Below are 19,657 nucleotides of genomic sequence, written 5' to 3'. Positions count from 1 at the left end.
ATATCACGTTAAAGAAAGTTTGAAAAGTGGTCAAAGCGTCGTGCTGACCTTGAAAATAAGGTCAAGGTCACCCAAATTGACTGGTGTCTGCGTAATCTCCCAATGTAGGCTGTCACCAAATTTGAAGACATTGGGTACATAATTTCATGAGATATCGCGTTAAAAGAATCGGGACGTACGTAACGGACGCCGCTGAATACATAGTCCCCCGGTGGGGGACAATAAAAGTTAGGTCTCTCTGAGATGGACAAAGATCTACCTGATTTGATTGGTCGAGAACTTGCGACTCGTAGCAATTAGGACAAATCCCACGTCTTACAACTCGGCTGCGACTAGTTGTATACGATCTTAAATCGTTACGATTTGGGTGTTCTCACTTTGCAACTGTGTTGGTTTCTGCATGGTTTCCTAAACCGAAGCAGAAGGCACTGCCATCACCACTGCCAGCTAAAGTTTATGTGCTCCTTGACATATATGATCAAGCCTCTGCTGGCTCTACCGGGATGATCTGTGTGTTTTACCATTCTGGCAGCCTTCATGTCAGTGTTTCAAAGGCTTAAGCATGGTCTTGGTTATGATTTTATTACAGAAAATGTAGATTGAACACATGCAGTCATTTAAGCAGATTCAAACAGCTCCATTTTATACTTTCAGATGTACTTTTTGGTATATTGTATCACAAATCATAGGCAACAAAGACATAATATAGAGGAAGAAGTGGTATAGAAAGTGTGTAGATTATTATGTAAAATATTGCTACTGTCTCTGTAACTCACCTGAATTTTCCTGAATAATAATCAGATAAGACAAGTTATACAAGGTTAAAGAGTGATAAAGAACAAAACACTTCTAAACAACAAACATACTCACTGGCGCCCGTAACTGGCTATGCAGAGAGTCAATAATGCATATTCATCACCAGTCAATATGACTGTCGGTCAACACATGACAAAGTATTCTCATATAACAAAATTACTCTGCATAACTCTAATTCAGAATTGGATAAACTATGGTCAAAATTGATTTTTTATGATAGTCATGGGATCACAATAATTTTTCATAAGACCAAAGGTTTCTGAGGAAATGTCAAAGCAGTCACAATAGACAGATTAGGGTATGTCAATGCAGTCACAATAGACAGATGAGGGTATGTCAAAGCAGTCACAATAGACAGATGAGGGTATGTCAAAGCAGTCACAATAGACAGATGAGGGTATGTCAATACAGTCACAATAGACAGATTAGGGTATGTCAATGCAGTCACAATAGACAGATGAGGGTATGTCAATGCAGTCACAATAGACAGATGAGGGCATGTCAATGCAGTCACAATAGACAGATGAGGGTATGTCAAAGCAGTCACAATAGACAGATGAGGGTATGTCAAAGCAGTCACAATAGACAGATGAGGGTATGTCAAAGCAGTCACAATAGACAGATGAGGGTATGTCAATGCAGTAGATGAATGTTAATTTGAAAAGCAAACAAAATGATACTTGCAAAAATGCCTCCATAATAGGGTAAAACGTATTACCTTCTATCATTCTGACTATTACTAAAAATACAAGGCCAATGAAGCTGTAACTTTGCATGAATAATCCCAGGTATCATTTGCACAAAGCTATAGCTTTATGATCATCGTCATATCATATAAGCCAGGTAGTTTTAGTCGTAACTGACAATGTAAAAGGGTCACTACTGGGTGGAAGCACAATGGAGGATGGACAAGATGCCACAGCATACACTCACTTGACTTTCAGTCAGGTGATCTAGACAGATAAACATGTGTGCTCATTTTCATCTAACATACAGTTCAGTGGTACACCTGTATGTCTTGCACAAGACTCAGCACAAACAAATGTCTCAAATGATGATCAGAGCAAACACATATACATGTATATCACATGATGCTCAGCGCAAACATGTCTCAAATGATGATCAGAGCAAACAAATGTGTCTCAAATGATGATCACGGCAAACACAAATGTCTCAAATGATGATCAGAGCAAATATTTGTCTGACATAATAATGATGTTCAGAGCAAACGTATGTATGACATGATGTTCAGCACAAACACGTTTCACATGATGCTCCTTGCAAACAATAATGTTTCACATACAGCTCAGGGTTCAATTTTATGTCTTTCATAATGTGCAGAACAATCATTTCTGTCTCACATACAGCTCAGAGTTCAATATTGTCTTACATGATGTGCAGTGCAAACATTTATGTCTCACATAGGGCTGAGTGCACACTATTTCTTGAGATGTTTTCACATACACATCTCAGAACATGATCAGTGCTTCCATTTTGTCTCGCATGAACTTCCATGAGTCCTGCTTGACCACCGTTGTGTGACACTGTGTCTAGGTAACATGTTTGGTAAAATACATCCACAGATGGTCACATTTTCTGTGTAATCAAGTTATAATCTTGGTTAGATACACAATAAAGCTATGTCTCTATAGTTGACCTTGTAGTGACCAAGCTGCCTACTTAACAAATGGCTGATATCTTACAAATATCTTGTGGAATATTGCAGGTAAAATGCTGAGATGAACAAATGCAGCATTACAGCTGCCAACTAATGGTGTGTTGCCATCAGATGCCATCTGTCTCATAACGACGTGGACTCAGAATGGGGAAACAGGTCACTGTAGTCTGGAGGCTCCACTGTCTGTCCACATTCATATATCAACTTCTCCCCACCTGAGATTGTTATTGCATTGTCCTGTAATCAATGGAAAAGGCATAATTAACTTTGTGAAAAATAATGTATTATTTATTATCACATTTGTGATTGTTGTTTAATGCCATGGTCACACCCAGGTAACTAAATATCACAGCCAACTAACAGTGGCCCCTAATATCCCAGCTAAATACCCAGAGGCACCTAATATCCCAGCTAAATAACAGAGGCACCTAATATCCCAGATAAATAACAGAGGCACCTAATATCCCAGCCAACTAACAGCGGCCCCTAATATCAGAGCCAACTAACAGTGGCCCCTAATATCCCAGATAAATAACCAGAGGCACCTAATATCTCAGCTAAATAACAGAGGCACCTAATATCCCAGCTAAATAACCAGAGGCACCTAATATACCAGCTAAATAACAGAGGCACCTAATATCACAGCCAACTAACAGAGGCACCTAATATCCCAGATAAATAACCAGAGGCACCTAATATCCCAGCTAAATAACACAGGCACCTAATATCACAGCCAACTAACAGCGGCCCCTAATATCACAGCTAAATAACAGAGGCACCTAATACCACAGCTAAATAACAGAGGCACCCAATATCCCAGATAAATAACACAGGCACCTAATATCCCAGCTAAATAACAGAGGCACCTAATATCCCAGCAAAATAACAGAGGCACCTAATATCTCAGCTAAATAACAGAGGCACCTAATACCACAGCTAAATAACAGAGGCACCTAATATCCCAGCTAAATAACAGAGGCACCTAATATCCCAGCTAAATAACAGAGGTACCTAATATCACAGCTAAATAACAGAGGCCCCTAATATCACAGCAAAATAACAGAGGCACCTAATACCACAGCTAAATAACAGAGGCACCTAATATCTTACCTAAATAACAGAGGCACCTAATATCCCAGCTAAATAACAGTGGTACCTAATATCCCAGCTAAATAACAGAGGCCCCTAATATCACAGCTAAATAACCAGAGGCACCTAATATCCCAGATAAATAACAGAGGCACCTAATATCACAGCCAACTAACAGCGGCCCCTAATATCCCAGCTAAATAACAGAGGCACCTAATATCCCAGCTAAATAACAGAGGCACCTAATATCCCAGCAAAATAACAGAGGCACCTAATATCTCAGCTAAATAACAGAGGCACCTAATACCACAGCTAAATAACAGAGGTACCTAATATCCCAGCTAAATAACAGTGGTACCTTATATCCCAGCTAAATAACAGAGGCCCCTAATATCACAGCAAAATAACAGAGGCACCTAATATCACTTAGGAGGTGTGGTGAAAGGGGTTTAATGTCATACTTGAGAATATTTCGCTCATATGACGACGTGCATGCGTGTGTGTGTGTGTGGCTGCTTGTACTAGCCCAGGCTTAAGCTGGTTTTATAGTGCTAGCTCACTGAGATACCATGCCGCATTTAAGCATGAATACCCCACTCAGACACATTATACTCCGAGCCGACCAGTCCTTGTTGTACCCATTAATGCCGAGTGCCAGGCAGGGACCAAGAACCATGTTTTATTGTCTTTCTCCGGGAAGATGCTCTAACCACTACATCACGGAAGTGGTCATATACTGTATCACTTAAGAGAAAAAGTGCTGTGTTTGAAAATTAGAGTAATGTTAGAGCAAATTGATATGCTCTAAATTTCATTTGAAACCGAAAGTGTAGCAGTGTTCAGATTTGACAGTCAGTCCAGTATCTTCCTCCACTGTCGCTTTCAGTTTCATTTGTGCAAAATGTAAAAATTAACTAGTTCAAATTGCCAATCGCGCCATGCCGGATTATGCAGTGTCTTCTGCGGAACAAAATAAGCACAATTTCGAAGCAGTTATGGTAGAATGGAGATAAACTTACTGTATTTGAAAATTAGAGTAATGTTAGGCCGAGTTGATAGTCTCCAAATTTCATTTGAAACCTTAGGCGTAGGTGAATTGAACAATCAAAAACGACAGAAACGACCAGTCTACTGTCGTGGTACTTTACCCTCCTACCATCACAATAATGGAATGGTCTGACCTACTTATTTTCTTGGAAGTAGTTGTTTACAGTTAAGCAACAGTAGTCAGTTTTTACATTTTGCACAAGGTTGAAATTTGAAGTGACAGTGAGGATACTGGACCGACTGTCAAATCTGAACCCAGGAGAATTGAAGAATAGTACTTTTCCTGATCAACAAACAAGTCAGTGATGTAACTCATAAAAGACTATTGATTCTTATGACCAGTGAGTTTCATGATTTCACGTGCCTGAGACGAAAGCGTGACAGTGGTGAGTGACAGTGGTGGCTCTAACGCAATGATTTGTGTAAATGCGACTTCTAATTCCCTGGAATTTATTTTTCATAATTTTACTAACATTTTGCAGTTAATTTTGTATAAAAGGGATGCATTTTTTGCGGCAGTGTTGTATACGTGCACAGTGAAGTAGTGCGGCAGTGTTGTATACGTGCACAGTGAAGTAGTGAGACAGTGTTGTATACGTGCACAGTGAAGTAGTGCGGCAGCATTGTATACGTGCACAGTGAAGTAGTGCGGCAGTGTTGTATACGTGCACAGTGAAGTAGTGCGGCAGCATTGTAAACGTGCACAGTGAAGTAGTGCGGCAGTGTTGTATACGTGCACAGTGAAGTAGTGCGACAGTGTTGTATACGTGCACAGTGAAGTAGTGCGGCAGCATTGTATACATGCACAGTGAAGTAGTGCGGCAGTGTTGTATATGTGCACAGTGAAGTAGTGCGGCAGTGTTGTATACGTGCACAGTGAAGTAGTGCGGCAGTGTTGTATACGTGCACAGTGAATTAGTGCGGCAATGTTGTATACGTGCACAGTGAAGTAGTGCGGGAGCGTTGTATACGTGCACAGTGAAGTAGTGCGGCAGAGTTGTATACGTGCACAGTGAAGTAGTGCGGCAGCGTTGTATACGTGCACAGTGAAGTAGTGCGGCAGTGTTGTATACGTGCACAGTGAAGTAGTGCGGCAGTGTTGTATACGTGCACAGTGAAGTAGTGCGGCAGAGTTGTATACGTGCACAGTGAAGTAGTGCGGCAGTGTTGTATACGTGCACAGTGAAGTAGTGCGGCAGTGTTGTATACGTGCACAGTGAAGTGAAGCGGCAGTGTGTTGTATACGTGCACAGTGAAGTAGTGCGGGAGCGTTGTATACGTGCACAGGGAAGTAGTGCGGCAGTGTTGTATACGTGCACAGTGAAGTAGTGCAGCAATGTTGTATACGTGCACAGTGAAGCAGTCATAAACTCAGACACATTTTCACATTTACACTTAATTGATTGTCCAATCAAATTTGAGTGTTTCACTTTGTTATGGTAGAATGCTAAATAACAGTGGCCCCTAATATTACTGCTAAAAAACAAAGGCACCATCTGTATAACAAGTGCCTGTAGTCAGCAGTATCACAGCTGTATAACAACTGCCTGTAGTCAGCAGTATCACAGCTGTATAACAACTGACTGTAGTCAACAGTATCACAGCTGTATAACAACTGACTGTAGTCAACAGTATCACAGCTGTATAACAAGTGCCTGTAGTCAACAGTATCACAGCTGTATAACAAGTGCCTGTAGTCAGCAGTATCACAGCTGTATAACAAGTGCCTGTAGTCAACAGTATCACAGCTGTATAACAACTGCCTGTAGTCAACACTATCACAGCTGTATAACAAGTGCCTGTAGTCAACAGTATCACAGCTGTATAACAACTGACTGTAGTCAACAGTATCACAGCTGTATAACAACTGACTGTAGTCAACAGTATCACAGCTGTATAACAACTGACTGTAGTCAACAGTATCACAGCTGTATAACAACTGACTGTAGTCAACAGTATCACAGCTGTATAACAACTGACTGTAGTCAACAGTATCACAGCTGTATAACAACTGACTGTAGTCAACAGTATCACAGCTGTATAACAACTGACTGTAGTCAACAGTATCACAGCTGTATAACAACTGACTGTAGTCAACAGTATCACAGCTGTATAACAAGTGCCTGTAGTCAACAGTATCACAGCTGTATAACAACTGACTGTAGTCAACAGTATCACAGCTGTATAACAACTGACTGTAGTCAGCAGTATCACAGTTGTATAACAAGTGCCTGTAGTCAACAGTATCACAGTTGTATAACAACTGACTGTAGTCAGCAGTATCACAGCTGTATAACAAGTGCCTGTTGTCAGCAGTATCACAGCTGTATAACAACTGACTGTAGTCAACAGTATCACAGCTGTATGACAAGTGCCTGTAGTCAGCAGTATCAGAGCTGTATAACAACTGACTGTAGTCAGGAGTTTCAAAGCTGTATAACAAGTGCCTGTAGTCAGCAGTATCACAGCTGTATAACAAGTGCCTGTAGTCAGCAGTATCACAGCTGTATAACAAGTGCCTGTAGTCAGCAGTATCACAGCTGTATAACAAGTGCCTGTAGTCAGCAGTATCACAGCTGTATGACAAGTGCCTGTAGTCAGCAGTATCACAGCTGTATAACAACCGCCTGTAGTCAGCAGTATCACAGTTGTATAACAACCGCCTGTAGTCAACAGTATCACAGTTGTATAACAACTGACTGTAGTCAGCAGTATCACAGCTGTATAACAACTGACTGTAGTCAGCAGTATCACAGCTGTATAACAACCGCCTGTAGTCAACAGTATCACAGCTGTATAACAAGTGCCTGTAGTCAGCAGTATCAGTTGTATAACAAGTGCCTGTAGTCAGCAGTATCACAGCTGTATAACAAGTGCCTGTAGTCAGCAGTATCACAGCTGTATAACAACTGACTGTAGTCAACAGTATCACAGCTGTATAACAAGTGCCTGTAGTCAACAGTATCACAGCTGTATAACAAGTGCCTGTAGTCAGCAGTATCACAGCTGTATAACAAGTGCCTGTAGTCAGCAGTATCACAGCTGTATAACAACTGACTGTAGTCAACAGTATCACAGCTGTATAACAAGTGCCTGTAGTCAACAGTATCACAGCTGTATAACAAGTGCCTGTAGTCAACAGTATCACAGCTGTATAACAAGTGCCTGTAGTCAACAGTATCACAGTTGTATAACAACTGACTGTAGTCAGCAGTATCACAGTTGTATAACAAGTGCCTGTAGTCAACAGTATCACAGCTGTATAACACAGTCTGTATATCACAACAAGTGCCAACCGCCTGTAGTCAACAGTATCACAGCTGTATAACAAGATGGTTGTTGATGTTTGATAACAGAGGCTTTATGAAGGTTTGAAGTTGCGTAAAAACTGGAGCCTGCCTAAAGGACTTGGGTTGCCTGTAAGCGGTGGTGTCTTGCGAAACGGAAAGTGTGGTAGTCTTCTGAGATGCCTGCATGCATTTCTCGATGTCATCTTATATTGAAGAAGTGTCCATGAACCATGTTATGGATGTTGCCAACAGCTTCATGGATGACTCCTAGTCTTCTTCAACTCATGGCATCTGCACAAAGAACTAAGGCTGTACACTTCTTTTTCCTTACCTCTTCTCCCCATCGCCAAAAGAAACATTTTCATATTTTTATCCCAGTCAACTGAGTATACTTCAACTCATTCAACATAGCCTTGTTAATAGCACAAGACATGGCCAGTCAAAACAATGCTTTGTCTGGAAGTAGTATCTAGTGATCTTCTACCCTATAAGCCCTAGACTTCATATCTCTCATGAGTGAGTAGTCTTCATCAAGCTCTGGTGCTTTGCAGGAAGCTTCCATGTTATGTAGCGGAAACTTCTTTGGGCTGAAATGATGTGTAGGCATCAATTGAGCCTTTGTGGTCTTAGTGAAGGATGCTTCAAGATTCCTCACAATCTGTGAATTCGGCTTCATCAGAGGTAAAGTCAGTGTCTCAGTGTCTTCACCTTTGATATGGTAGATAATCCCTTGAAGGCGAAGCTATGGGTAAACCATCCGCAATCCATGTCAGTAGCTCATGGTCATTTTAAATGGGAAAGATTATCTTCCTCCTGTGAAGAATTTCTGTTGAATGACAATTCAATATTAGGTTCATCTTGAATGAAACAGGATGCATTTAAATTCCATGCCATCAAACACTCACGAAGCCGGTGAAGACTGCGTTTTATGGTTCGTCAGCCCTTGCTGCTTATGCTGTTGTTGTTGACTTAGAAGATAAAGCTACTCTCTTTTCAATTTGGAGGTCCTTTATCGTTGATTTAAAATGGCTAAATGTAATTTAAAAAACGAACGCATTAGCGTGAAGGGGCCTTTTTCCTCAAAATCGCTTGGAATCGTCCAGTCGAGGGACAGGTTGTGTAATGTACAAAATAAGACATAAATGCTTTATTTCAGGAACCAATATGCTTGTATTTGTAACAAGTAGCATACATAGATAAAAAATACAGTTTATATTGTGAGCAATTACAATTATTTGATTTTTCTCAAGCGAATTATTGCTCTCCCCTACTGTATGACAATTGACTCGCCCCAACTCGCTAAATTTAGTCGCTGCTAACTTTATTCGTGGAAATAATTGTTGGTAACCACCCTATTCATAATTTGGAAAAGACCTGACATGCCAGCTTTTATGTGGGAAACATGGACAGTGGAAGTGGAAGCACTGAGATTTTACGGCTGGGACGGAAACAGACAAGTAAGGACATGTGGGCCGACGTGTGTTGTCGACGTCATGCCCGCTAGATCTAGACCCAGTTTGAAGTATGGCAGAATACTGCCTCTTTTGTGCTGCTGACAAATTTTCCAGCTTCGTAGTATCTTCACTGGGATTAGGGTCAAGAAATTCTTCAAACCAGTCGCTTTTTACTTAAAAAACATCAAAGATGCTGCCGAGGTAGAAATCGCTGATGTCCAACATGTTTGTTGACAAACAAAAGTGTCAACGAGTTCATTGTATTCATACGTGGTGAATTGGTCACTTTTATTAGTACAGAGTTTTCATGAGCTCTTAGCCAATCAGAATCGGGTATCACACAATGTCGTGCTAGAATAGCAAGTAGTGTTTGCCTAGTGACACTTGCTATTCATCGGGTTGATTAGCAAACTGTAAACCTCCTTGTGTAATGCATAACAGCTGCACAAAGGCATAAGATTGCATGAAGGTCTGATCCTGCATGAAGGTCTGAGGCTGCATGAAGGTCTGAGGCTGTGTGGAGGTCTGAGGCTGTTTGGAGGTCTGAGGCTGCATGAAGGTCTGTGAGGTCTGCACGAAGGTCTGAGGCTGCATGAAGGTCTGATCCTGCATGGAGGTCTGATCCTGCATGGAGGTCTGATCCTGCATGAAGGTCTGAGGCTGCTTGAAGGTTTGAGGCTGCGTGAAGGCCTGAGGCTGTGTGGAGGTCTGAGGCTGCATGAAGGTCTGAGGCTGTGTGGAGGTCTGAGGCTGCTTGAAGGTCTGAGACTGCTTGAAGGTCTGAGGCTGCTTGAAGGTCTGAGGCTGTGTGGAGGTCTGAGGCTGCTTGAAGGTCTGAGGCTGCTTGAAGGTCTGAGGCTGCATGGAGGTCTGAGGCTGCATGAAGGTCTGAGGCTGCATGAAGGTCTGAGGCTGTTTGAAGGTCTGAGGCTGCATGGAGGCTTGAGGCTGCTTGAAGGTCTGAGGCTGCTTGAAGGTCTGAGGCTGTGTGGAGGTCTGAGGCTGCTTGAAGGTCTGAGGCTGTGTGGAGGTCTGAGGCTGTTTGGAGGTCAGAGACTGCTTGAAGGTCTGAGGCTGCTTGAAGGTCTGAGGCTGTGTGGAGGTCTGAGGCTGCTTGAAGGTCTGAGGCTGCATGAAGGTCTGAGGCTGCATGAAGGTCTGAGGCTGCGTGGAGGTCTGAGGCTGTGTGGAGGTCTGAGGCTGCATGAAGGTCTGAGGCTGCATGAAGGTCTGAGGCTGCTTGAAGGTTTGAGGCTGTTTGGAGGTCTGAGGTTGTGTGGAGGTCTGAGGCTGCTTGAAGGTCTGAGGCTGTGTGGAGGTCTGAGGCTGTTTGGAGGTCTGAGACTGCTTGAAGGTCTGAGGCTGCATGAAGGTCTGAGGCTGTGTGGAGGTCTGAGGCTGCTTGAAGGTCTGAGGCTGCTTGAAGGTCTGAGGCTGTGTGGAGGTCTGAGGCTGCTTGAAGGTCTGAGGCTGTGTGGAGGTCTGAGGCTGTTTGGAGGTCTGAGACTGCTTGAAGGTCTGAGGCTGCTTGAAAGTCTGAGGCTGTGTGGAGGTCTGAGGCTGCATGAAGGTCTGAGGCTGCTTGAAGGTCTGAGGCTGCATGAATGTCTGAGGCTGCATGGAGGTCTGAGGCTGCTTGAAGGTCTGAGGCTGCTTGAAGGTCTGAGACTGCTTGAAGGTCTGAGGCTGATTGAAGGTCTGAGGCTGTGTGGAGGTCTGAGGCTGCTTGAAGGTCTGAGGCTGTGTGGAGGTCTGAGGCTGCTTGAAGGTCTGAGGCTGTGTGGAGGTCTGAGGCTGTTTGGAGGTCTGAGACTGCTTGAAGGTCTGAGGCTGCTTGAAGGTCTGAGGCTGTGTGGAGGTCTGAGGCTGCTTGAAGGTCTGAGGCTGCATGAATGTCTGAGGCTGCATGGAGGTCTGAGGCTGCTTGAAGGTCTGAGGCTGTGTGGAGGTCTGAGGCTGCTTGAAGGTCTGAGGCTGCATGAAGGTCTAAGGCTGCTTGAAGGTCTGAGGTTGCATGGAGGTCTGAGGCTGCATGAAGGTCTGAGGCTGCATGAAGGTTTGAGGCTGCTGGAAGGTCTGAGGCTGTGTGGAGGTCTGAGGCTGCTTGAAGGTCTGAGGCTGCATGAAGGTTTGAGGCTGCATGAAGGTCTGAGGCTGTGTGGAGGTCTGAGGCTGCATGAAGGTTTGAGACTGCTTGAAGGTCTGAGGCTGCTTGAAGGTCTGAAGCTGTGTGGAGGTCGGAGGCTGCTTGAAGGTCTGAGGCTGCATGGAGGTTTGAGGCTGCATGAAGGTCTGAGGCTGCTTGAAGGTCTGAGGCTGTGTGGAGGTCTGAGGCTGCTTGAAGGTCTGAGGCTGTGTGGAGGTCTGAGGCTGTTTGGAGGTCTGAGACTGTGTGGAGGTCTGAGGCTGCTTGAAGGTCTGAGGCTGTGTGGAGGTCTGAGGCTGCTTGAAGGTCTGAGGCTGCATGAAGGTCTGAGGCTCTGATGAACAGCATAGATAGCTGGCATGATGATGCTAACAATGAATAACCTTCTATTATTTCTGGTTGTAAAACCACAATTGGAGTCTTTATGCAGGATATATCTTCTGCATCTGGTGATGCAATAATCTTCTTAGAATCCTGCCTGCTGGTGTCAAAGTCAAAGTAACAGTTGCAGACAGCTTCACAGAAGCAGATCTTTTCTTCTCCATTGTTCTTCAACTTTGCTTGTTTCTGAAGATTCTTCTGTTCTTTGGTTGATGATTTCCTCTTGTTATGTATGATGTGACTGCCGCAGTAGCCTTTTAGGAGTCATCATGACTCCCTGGCGAGTCATGGACATGTTCTGGGGATTCAACTTCAGTTTGGAACTTTCATCAAGACATCAACTGTGATAGTTTAATAGCGACAAAAAACAAGGCAGCACTGAGCAGTTACCTGGCCAACATTTAGTTTTAGAAACTTAGATTATCTGAAAAAAGGGCCCAGTAGCATTGCATCAAGAATGACACAAGCGTCTAAATTCACTGTGTATTTCAGATAATTTGTGCATCATATACACAGGTTTTCTGCGTCACGGCAAACACTGCTCCCACCCCCGCAAATTTAAAAGAACAAATCATCTGACAGTTACTTAAAAGTCCAACTAAATGAGAGAATTTCTGTCTAATCTGTCTGCCTGTATACAAGAGTGGTTATTGAGCTATCAAAACAGTAACATGGAATTGGGATACCTAACTTTGTACTACTGTGTCAGGTACACACCAATATCAAAATCAAAGGAAAAAATATAAATTTTAAAAATCCCTTACAGCAAAATGCAGCAATTGACAATATTTGGTTTGTTTGCGCACAGTCTTGTGAAAGAATACCATAGAGATATGGTCCTGACAAACACAACACTATGAATCAAAATCAAACTTACAGCCATGGAAACAGTGAGTGATTGAGTGAGTTTAGTTTTACGTTGCTGAAGTAATATTCCAGAAATATCACGGCGGGGGACACCAGAAATGGGTTTCACACATTGTACCCATGTGGGGATCTTTGGCGTGACGAGCGCACACTTTAACCACTAGGCTACCCCACCGCCCCACCATGGAAACAGATAAAACATAACCCGGTCTTTGCGTGTGCATAGTTTCATGAAAGAATACCTATTAGTTTTAGAGATATGGTCCGGACAAACACACCACTAAAAACAAAGTCAAAGTCAAACTTGTTGCCATGGAAACAGAAACAAATTCATTTTCCTAAATAGCATAAGTCACCACTTCAGCCCTTGGTTAATACTGTACCCAGTTTGGATGAAAGGTGTCTCATGGTTCTTGAGTGGTGCTCTGGAAACGAAATCCACCCTCCTCCCTCCAAATCGTTTCCCATGGAAATCGAGAAAAAATAAATGCCCCAAATCCGCAAATAGCAAAAGGCACCACCGCAGGATCTATTTCATATGGTTTCTGAGTTATGCCCCAGAAACGAAATCCACCCTTTTTTGTGACTAAGTTCAAATTGTTTCAATGAAAATTGACAAAAATATGAATGCCCAAAATCTAGGAACGACACCTACTTCCATTTTAAGTCTAACTTGTTGCCATGTAACAGGGAAAAATCAAATTTTGAAAAATTCCTAAATAGCAAAAGGCACCACTTCAGCCCTTGGTTAATACATGTACCAGGTTTGGAAGAAAAATCTTTCATGGTTTTCAAGTTGTGCTCCGGAAACGAAATCCACCCCCTCCTTTTGAAACCAAGTGCACATTGTTTCCTTGGAAATCAAGAAAAAGAAAAATGCTAAAAATCTGAAAGTATCAGAGGCAATACTTCAGGGTCTGTTTGATATATCTGCCAAGTTCTGTTGATAGATATTGAGCGGTTTTTTTAGTTATCCTCCGGAAACGAAATCCACCCCTTTTTGAGACTAAGTCCAAATTGTTTCCATGAAAATCGAGAAAAATATAAATGCCATAAATCTGTAAATAGTAAAATGCATCACTTTAGGTTCTGTTCGATATATGTACCAATTCTTCTTGAAAAATATTGAATGGTTTCTCAGTTATGCTTTGGAAATTAAATGATTACGGATGGATAGGCAGACGGACATACAGACAGACGGGAAGATGAACGAGGCATTGACTATATCCCCTGCATTTTGTGCCAGGGGCATAAATATAATCTATAGATGCATAAATGGACGAAAAAGATAATCCAAGCTGACATTTATTTTTAAATGTTAAATCTTGATAAGATGGCTTGGATTAAAAACATAGACAATTTCACCAACCATCACGTTCGGCAGAAATAGATGACGGGTGACGTGGAGAGACGGTGCTCATGCGCAGTGGAGGGGGGTTTGGGTGAGATGTTTTTACTGTTGTTGGTGAACATATGAGTGAGTGAGTGAGTTTAGTTTTACGCCCAACTCAGCAATATTCCAGCTATATGGCGGCGGTCTGTAAAATAATCGAGTCTGGACCAGAAAATCCAGTGATCAACAGCATGAGCATCGATCTGCACAATTGGGAACCGATGACAGGTGTCAACTAAGCCAGCGAGCCTGACCACCCGATCCCGTTAGTTGTCTCTTACGACAAGCATGGGTTACTGAAGGCTCATTCTAACCCGAAACCTTCACGGGTGAACATATCACAGAGTGTTTCCACCATGTCTCGGGCTAAGGAGAGCGAAGCCATTAATATGAGCAAGGATAAGAAAACTATGGAGTCTTAACGTAGTAATCCAGTGACCGATATTGTGAACAACAATCCACTCTATTTGGGAATGAGTCGAGTAACTTAGTCAGATGACCCTATCTTTTCTACCTCTTATAAGGGGACCTATTCTAACACTGAACCCCCATATTTTAAATCATAATCCCAGATGACTTTGATGTCGGAGAGAAAATTTGTGCCTCAAGATGTGCAACCTCTCAAGCCATTTCTCTCATCTGTATGATGAGTCAAAGAAGACTCCAACTAACTGTTCTTACCTTGTGGAAACCAACGAGATCTGCCAGTGATGAATGCTGGATCTGGCTTGCCCCAAGAAACTGGTAGCCTCCATCGGTAGTGTCCACCAGGAAGTGTTTCACACGGTCCTCCCCACGATATGAAATGGTGTAACCCCAAACCCGCTCGCTAACACGCACAAGGAAGCTGCCTACTGGCCTGTCACTCAACTGTCTCTCAGAGTCTGACCTAGTTATTATCCCTACAATAGATAGTAAGTGGGTTAAACAAGGTTATATAGTAGTTCATTGTCAAAGGGTGTAAATATAAGAAAGAGAAATTTTTTTTGAATGAACATCATCATTATCAAATGACTTGAACATTATATAGTGCTAAAATAAGTGGTTGAAATAAACACGATACTTTAACTCTCAAAAGTGCAAAACTAGATATGTTAACTTAGCACAGTACACTGTCATCGGCATCTGTAGGTGCCAATATCTACAGATATTTTAGTATTGCTAAAACTGCTGCTTTTGTATGGACATGACTTCTTGTTTCATATGATCTGATTTGATCTTGTAGAAATTGACAGGATTTCTTGGGCTATTCTGTTCACTTACTGGTAGGTGTCAGAAGCTCATTATCATTTAGAAAAAAGTCAGTTTGAGGTTAGCTATTACATCTCTTGCCTTTAGGAGAGCTATGATAGATAATTGATCAAACTGCAATTCTGGCTTTAACAGAGACCAGGCTAGCTATTCTCGAAATGTTTTAACCCTACAAACTTCTTAAACCCATTCTTAACACATTGGCTACGATCAAAGTTAAGAATTCTTAGGGCTACGAACATTTCGAGAATAAGGGCCCAGGCTTGGGCAAGTGAACACTGGATTCAGTCTGACTGCAAGATATACACACTGGGTGTCCTCTACATTGTTACAACTTTTCACAGGCATAGCTTCATGACTACATGAATCAGAACAAGTCAACATATTTTAAATGCAGACAGTTCCTGTTGGTAACCGAGCTGCAGCAAAATTGTATTTTTTATGATAAAATTGATATTTCATGCTCATCCTGACTCATACGTTATTGCTTTATCTCCCTTTCTTCCGAGGAACAGTGGAAACCTCTGTACTATTGTTCACTAATGAACAGTCTAAAAATAGCTCACCCCAAATGGGCATCTCCAACCTCCCACGCCAGTGTCCCACGTGACCACAGACTGCATGTCACTCTCTCCATTATAATGCCAAAGTTATCTTGACCGAAGCCAAATAGTGGAGAGTGGGGACGGCTGGGAGGGCCCTTAAGACTATGAGTAGGGAAAAGTATAAAATATCAATTTTATCATAAAAATTACATATTTTTCCTTATCCTGGCTCATATGTTATTGCTTGAATCCAACAGATAGGTGGTGGGTCAGCCATTAATTTGGATTCTGATAACTGTTTGATCCACCCCCTGGGAACTCTTCAATCTTCTGACACTGTGGCTATAAGATGGGGGACCACCTTCTTTTAATTAAAAAAGAAGTAAATCATGAGATTTTGAGAATTTTAAGACTCGAAGAAAATTAGATTCTCACTTGCCTTGGTTTGATCCATATGTTAAGAATAGGTTGTAAACTTAACTGAATCATATCACTCATGCACGGCTTTATCTTGTAAAGCAGGGGAACATGGACTCTCAGTCGGTGGTTATGGAGCAATAACCTGGTGTCTATGAGTCTATGTGATTATGAGTGGGTAATTAATGCCCTGCTGGAACTGTCAACTGCTGTGCCACAACTAGAGGGCCGAACTGAAGGATACAAGAAACATTTTCCATGGCAACGTCCCTGAGATAGTGGTTGGCGAAGATAGAGTCCGATCTCCAGAAGCATCCTTCTATAATGGACAAAATGGAGCAGTTGACATGTAGAGCTCATGTGGACGCAATGGCTCTAACTTCATGATGATTGGAGGCTCTGGGTGGATCCAGTACTGTTGCCTTGTAAGCCCTCAGGATTTCTGCTTTAGCCAGAAGGAGATACTGTAAATCAAAATGTTTGCGAGCATGATATTTTCACGAAAATTGTGAATGACTTGAGCTTGCTGGTCAAACGCAATAAACAATCAACAAATAACGTGTCTCATTATCTCTTTATTATTCACCAGTTCATATAATCAACAACAGATTAGACAATACATCAATTAAGCAATGACAACTTGGGGGGAAGACTAATTACTAGTACTCACATGTCACATGTCAAACAAGGGATACTCGAACAAAAGTTACTCAATCAGTACGTCTGATAGTCCAGACAGGCGCTAACAATGCAACCACTCTTTAGAGACCGTTTGATAGGCTGACACCATCAAACGGGCGTCTGTAGCTTTCATCACTGTTAACCGGAGATCAACAGCTTTGGTGATGTCATTGTCAACAATTTAATAGAAGCATTCCAATTAATATAATCCCTTTGAACTGTTTTAAGCTTATCTGGCATGTGCAGCGTGTGCTGTTCTAAGGAAAACATCACTGACTGCACACACACAGAAGTTCTCTACTGAGCTCAGTTCAAGATTAGTGGCAACCTTTAAATATGTGATTGGATTTACTTTAGGTAGAACTTTCGGATGCAAATTTTTTAGAATTGGGCAAGTCGCAAAAATATCCTGACGCAAAAACGTCTGTTGGTCACCACTCGCAAAAATATTGTGACGCAAACATTTCGTGATTTACAGTAGTCGTTCTGGAGACTTCGGTAGATGTAGCGGGTGATAATGGGATGAAGAGTCTCCTAATTCTTCTTCTCCTCACAGCAGTTTTGTGCAGATAGATCTTACTGGGCATAAGGACAAGTCCTCAGTGTTGTCCGATCCAAGGATGGATGATAACGCAGCGATGTGGAACTGTCTATCTGGGCCCGGTTGTTCAATACTTGGTTATCTTAACAGCCAGTTAACTCCTAATGGCTGATTAAATCCTTAACCAGTCGTTAGCTAACCAAACGTTAAATATGTGTTGTTCAAAACATGGTTAGTCATGCCGTTAGCTAACCGTCACCGTCAAAGTTTAACAGTATGGTTAACGTCACTGGTTAGCTTCCATATATCCATATTGACATGATGCGTGACTGGGTAAGTTTTGAAGGTGTAATTTTCAATAAATCATCAAACAATAAAAGATGAATTTTACTTTGACAAAAATACAGTTTTTGTCAATTTATATAGCATTTTTAAAAGATGATTTGATTCAATAGAAAATCAAAGAATCATAAAGAAATTAAGGTCTATTGCTGAAATGATTAGTAAAAATATAATTAAAATCCATCCATGGGAAGGGATGCCAGACGAACATATCAAAACAAAATCGGATAATTACTCGGAGTATTGAATATCAGAAATAGCTTATTAATTATCACTGATATCCGTTTTTCATGAAATCACTAGTGATAATTCTGAAACGTTGCCAATGAATCTGGAATAGTGTTTAGATGTTTTCATAAAATACACTAACACGAACGCCCTAGTGCGCTTTGCTCCATATTGTATAGGTTACAAAATCATGTTTTGCAAAGGCTGGTATTGATACGCCAATTACATCACTTATATTTCATATTCAGCGGCGACAGATGCATCACTGAATTCCTTATACATATTAGAATCTAATTACAACTGGTCTTTGTCACCAATACCAAGTGTCTAGATAAACTGAAACAAAAGATACTGGGGTGGAAACGAACGCTGTGCTTGAAAGACAAAACCTGTTCGAAAGGTAAACAAAGAAAAATTCAGACTTTACACTGTGTAGCATTTTCTCAAATTTTCAAACACCTATTTGCATGGAAAGAGCATCGTGGCAAGAAATAGCAAATTGAAAATAGATACAATACAGGAATGTGATGTGTTTATACAAAACTGTCAAGTTTCTGTGCAGCGTGATGCCAGCGTGACGCCATGGTCAGCTGAATAAGAGTAATGATCAGCATTTCTGGCTTCTTCTTTTTCTTACAATGAAAACGATAAAAACATATAACAATACACAGATAGTCAGAATCATTCTGATTACTTACATCACATATTTATGTACAAACGATCCCTGATTCAAGGGAAGGGTCATCGCAAAATCCTGCGTACCAATGTCAGCCGCCATTTTTTAAGAAATTGGTCATCGGTAGTGATGTCATACGTCAACATTGTTGTACATATTTGGCAATTTCTCTGAGGTGAAGGTCAGTTGAATAAGAGTAAACACAATCACCATATCAAGCAGATTACACCTTCAGTATTATTATGTAATCCTTCGGATATTTTTCATGAAACTAATTTAATTATCTACATTTAGCCTTGTTCAATATCATATCGTACGTGGGTATAGGGTGTACATGTTTTATTCTTTGAAAGTGTTTGTTTGAATGATATTTACAGAAGAAATTGACATATTTAGTGTAGTAAATCTTTACACAAGTGTACTTCTACAACATGTATTTTAGTTCTTATGATGTGTAATATTTAATATTGGGACCAATATTACAGTTTTATATGTACCTCTTCGCCAGAATAATTCCCAATATCAAAGTCTAGTCCATGATACACCCTAACTAGCATCATGAAAGTAGCGTTAGCCAAGAATGCCATTTGCGAGTTAACCACACTGTTAAAAAGTTAGTGGTGGTCCTTAGGTGTGTAAACTTAACGTCACGTTAACAACCTCTTGAAAGTTTTGAACAACAAGATAACCCTATGTTATTAGTTAACAGTCAATTAAATGTACTAAACGGCTGGTTAAAAGATAACTGAGTTTTGAACAACTGGGCCCTGGTTGTCCTGTTTGCTGGTTCTTCATGATGAAGTCCCATCTAAGCC

The 19,657-nt window shown here is 41.5% G+C and overlaps 1 protein-coding gene across 1 annotated transcript in view; it reads right to left on the bottom strand.

The window, feature by feature from the left end:
• Positions 1 to 566: 566 nt before the first annotated feature.
• LOC124276728 (SH2 domain-containing protein 4A-like) overlaps positions 567 to 19,657 on the bottom strand; it is a 101,595-nt gene continuing 82,504 nt past the window's right edge. Inside the window, exons 7-8 of the mRNA XM_046712370.1 lie at positions 14,843 to 15,063; positions 567 to 2,731 (exon numbers count right to left, since the gene is read on the bottom strand). Coding sequence (XP_046568326.1) covers positions 2,618 to 2,731; positions 14,843 to 15,063 — 335 coding nt within the window. The 3' untranslated portion in view covers positions 567 to 2,617. The remainder of the gene's footprint in view (positions 2,732 to 14,842; positions 15,064 to 19,657) is intronic.

The sequence above is a fragment of the Haliotis rubra genome, unplaced genomic scaffold, assembly GCF_003918875.1.
Source record: "Haliotis rubra isolate DU_JTF1 unplaced genomic scaffold, ASM391887v1 Scf212, whole genome shotgun sequence".
NCBI classification, from domain to species: Eukaryota; Metazoa; Mollusca; class Gastropoda; order Lepetellida; family Haliotidae; genus Haliotis; species Haliotis rubra.
This window is presented reverse-complemented; position numbering and strand designations above follow the sequence as displayed.